General features: G+C 41.0%; 1 protein-coding gene across 1 annotated transcript; it reads right to left on the minus strand.

Annotated features, from left to right (window-relative positions):
• Window positions 1-225: 225 nt before the first annotated feature.
• LOC138337996 (uncharacterized) lies at window positions 226-732 on the minus strand. The gene has a single exon (XM_069288445.1). The coding sequence runs from the start codon at window positions 730-732 to the stop codon at window positions 226-228; it is 507 nt and encodes a 168-aa protein (XP_069144546.1).
• Window positions 733-1587: the final 855 nt, after the last annotated feature.

The raw sequence follows: 1587 nt of genomic DNA on the forward strand, positions 1-1587 counted from the left end.
GGAACGATATTTGCCTCGTTAAAGTGCCGCAACCAAAGACCCCTACTCTTCAATACCATCAATATCAAAATTCATGATCAGTGCCGCTAGTACCTGAACACCAAGGCGCTCTTACATTTGCACCTCAAATGTGTTCTCTACACTGTAAGATATAATAGATACCATTTGGAGCCCACCGATCTGCTTCATGGATCTATAAATATTGAATTTTGCTTCTTCATAGTTCTACCTAAACATTATGTGCCCTTTCTCCATATAAACCAAAGCATAACCAATAGCATGGAACAGCCTCCCAAGAATAATAGGCACCTCAAAGTCCACCTCATAATCAACAATCACAAAATCGGTCGGAAATATAAATGACTCCACCTTCATGAGCACATCATGGAGTATCCCAATGGGACTTTTCACCGTTCGATCGGCCATCAGTACCCGCATTGTCATGGGCTTTGTGTTACCCAAACCCAACTTCTTGTAGATGGAGAGAGGCATGAGATTTATGCTTGAACCTAGATCACATAGTACTTTAGCAAAGTGCAATAATACGATGGTACATGGAATAGTAAAAGCGCCCGGATCCTCCTTATTTTCCGCAAGAGACCTTGTAGCAATAGCTACAAGATCTCTCGTACAAAAGAGAGAAGATCCAGGTGCGTTCACTATTCCTTGTACAATCGGGTCATTACATTTTGCGAAAGCATTATGTGATCTGGGGACAAGCATAAAGCTCATGCCCCTCTCTAATTACAAGAAGTTGGGTTTAGGTGACCCAAAGCCCACTTCCATGCGGATACTGATGGCCGATCAAATAGTGAAAAGGCCTATAGGGATACCCCACAATGTTCTAGTAAAAGTGGAGTCCTTCATATTTCTTGTAAATTTTGTTATTCTTGATTGTGAAGTTGATTTTAAAGTGCCTATTATTATTGGGAGGCCATTCCTTGCTACGGGTAGAACCTTAGTTGATATGGAAAAGGGGAAAATGAAATTTCTATTGAACAATGAAGAAGCGACCTTTAACATTTGTAGGTCCATGAGGAAGAGTGGTGAGCTCCAATCGGTATCTGGCATATCCTTCAAAGAAAAGATGAAGAAGGATTATGACAGAAAAAGTGAAAAATGAGAGTTTATGGTTGGGATTTGGTGCGTTCAGACAATTCTAGGTTGTGTTGGATTCCGAGCAAGATTAAGTCCAAATGGACTGGCCCTTACTTGATTACCCAATTATTTCCTCATGGAGCAGTTGAGTTAGACACCAAGGAAGGAGTGCGGTTTAAGGTGAAAGGAGAACGAATAAAACTCTATTTAGGGCATAATTTATCAGCAAATAATGTGATCAAGGTATAGGATCTTGATGAAGGCAGAGTAATCATGTGTCCTCAGTTGTACCGCGGCGTTAAATAAGGCGCTTGTTGGGAGGCAGCCCAATACTTATAGTTTTTATTTCTAGTAATGGTAGCATTTTCTACTAATGTGTTTTAAATTTGCAGGCACATCACTAGGAAATTCTGCAGAAAATCACTCTGCAGCAGTCATTGACAGACCCATCGACGGCCCGTCACGCATGTGATAGACCGTCACATTAAT

Source organism: Solanum lycopersicum, chromosome 8, assembly GCF_036512215.1.
Source record: "Solanum lycopersicum chromosome 8, SLM_r2.1".
Classification (NCBI taxonomy): Eukaryota; Viridiplantae; Streptophyta; class Magnoliopsida; order Solanales; family Solanaceae; genus Solanum; species Solanum lycopersicum.

Bases quoted from the DNA above. Each gene is read 5' to 3' on its own strand.
- LOC138337996 (XM_069288445.1), bottom strand. From the start codon at position 732: ATGAGCTTTATGCTTGTCCCCAGATCACATAATGCTTTCGCAAAATGT.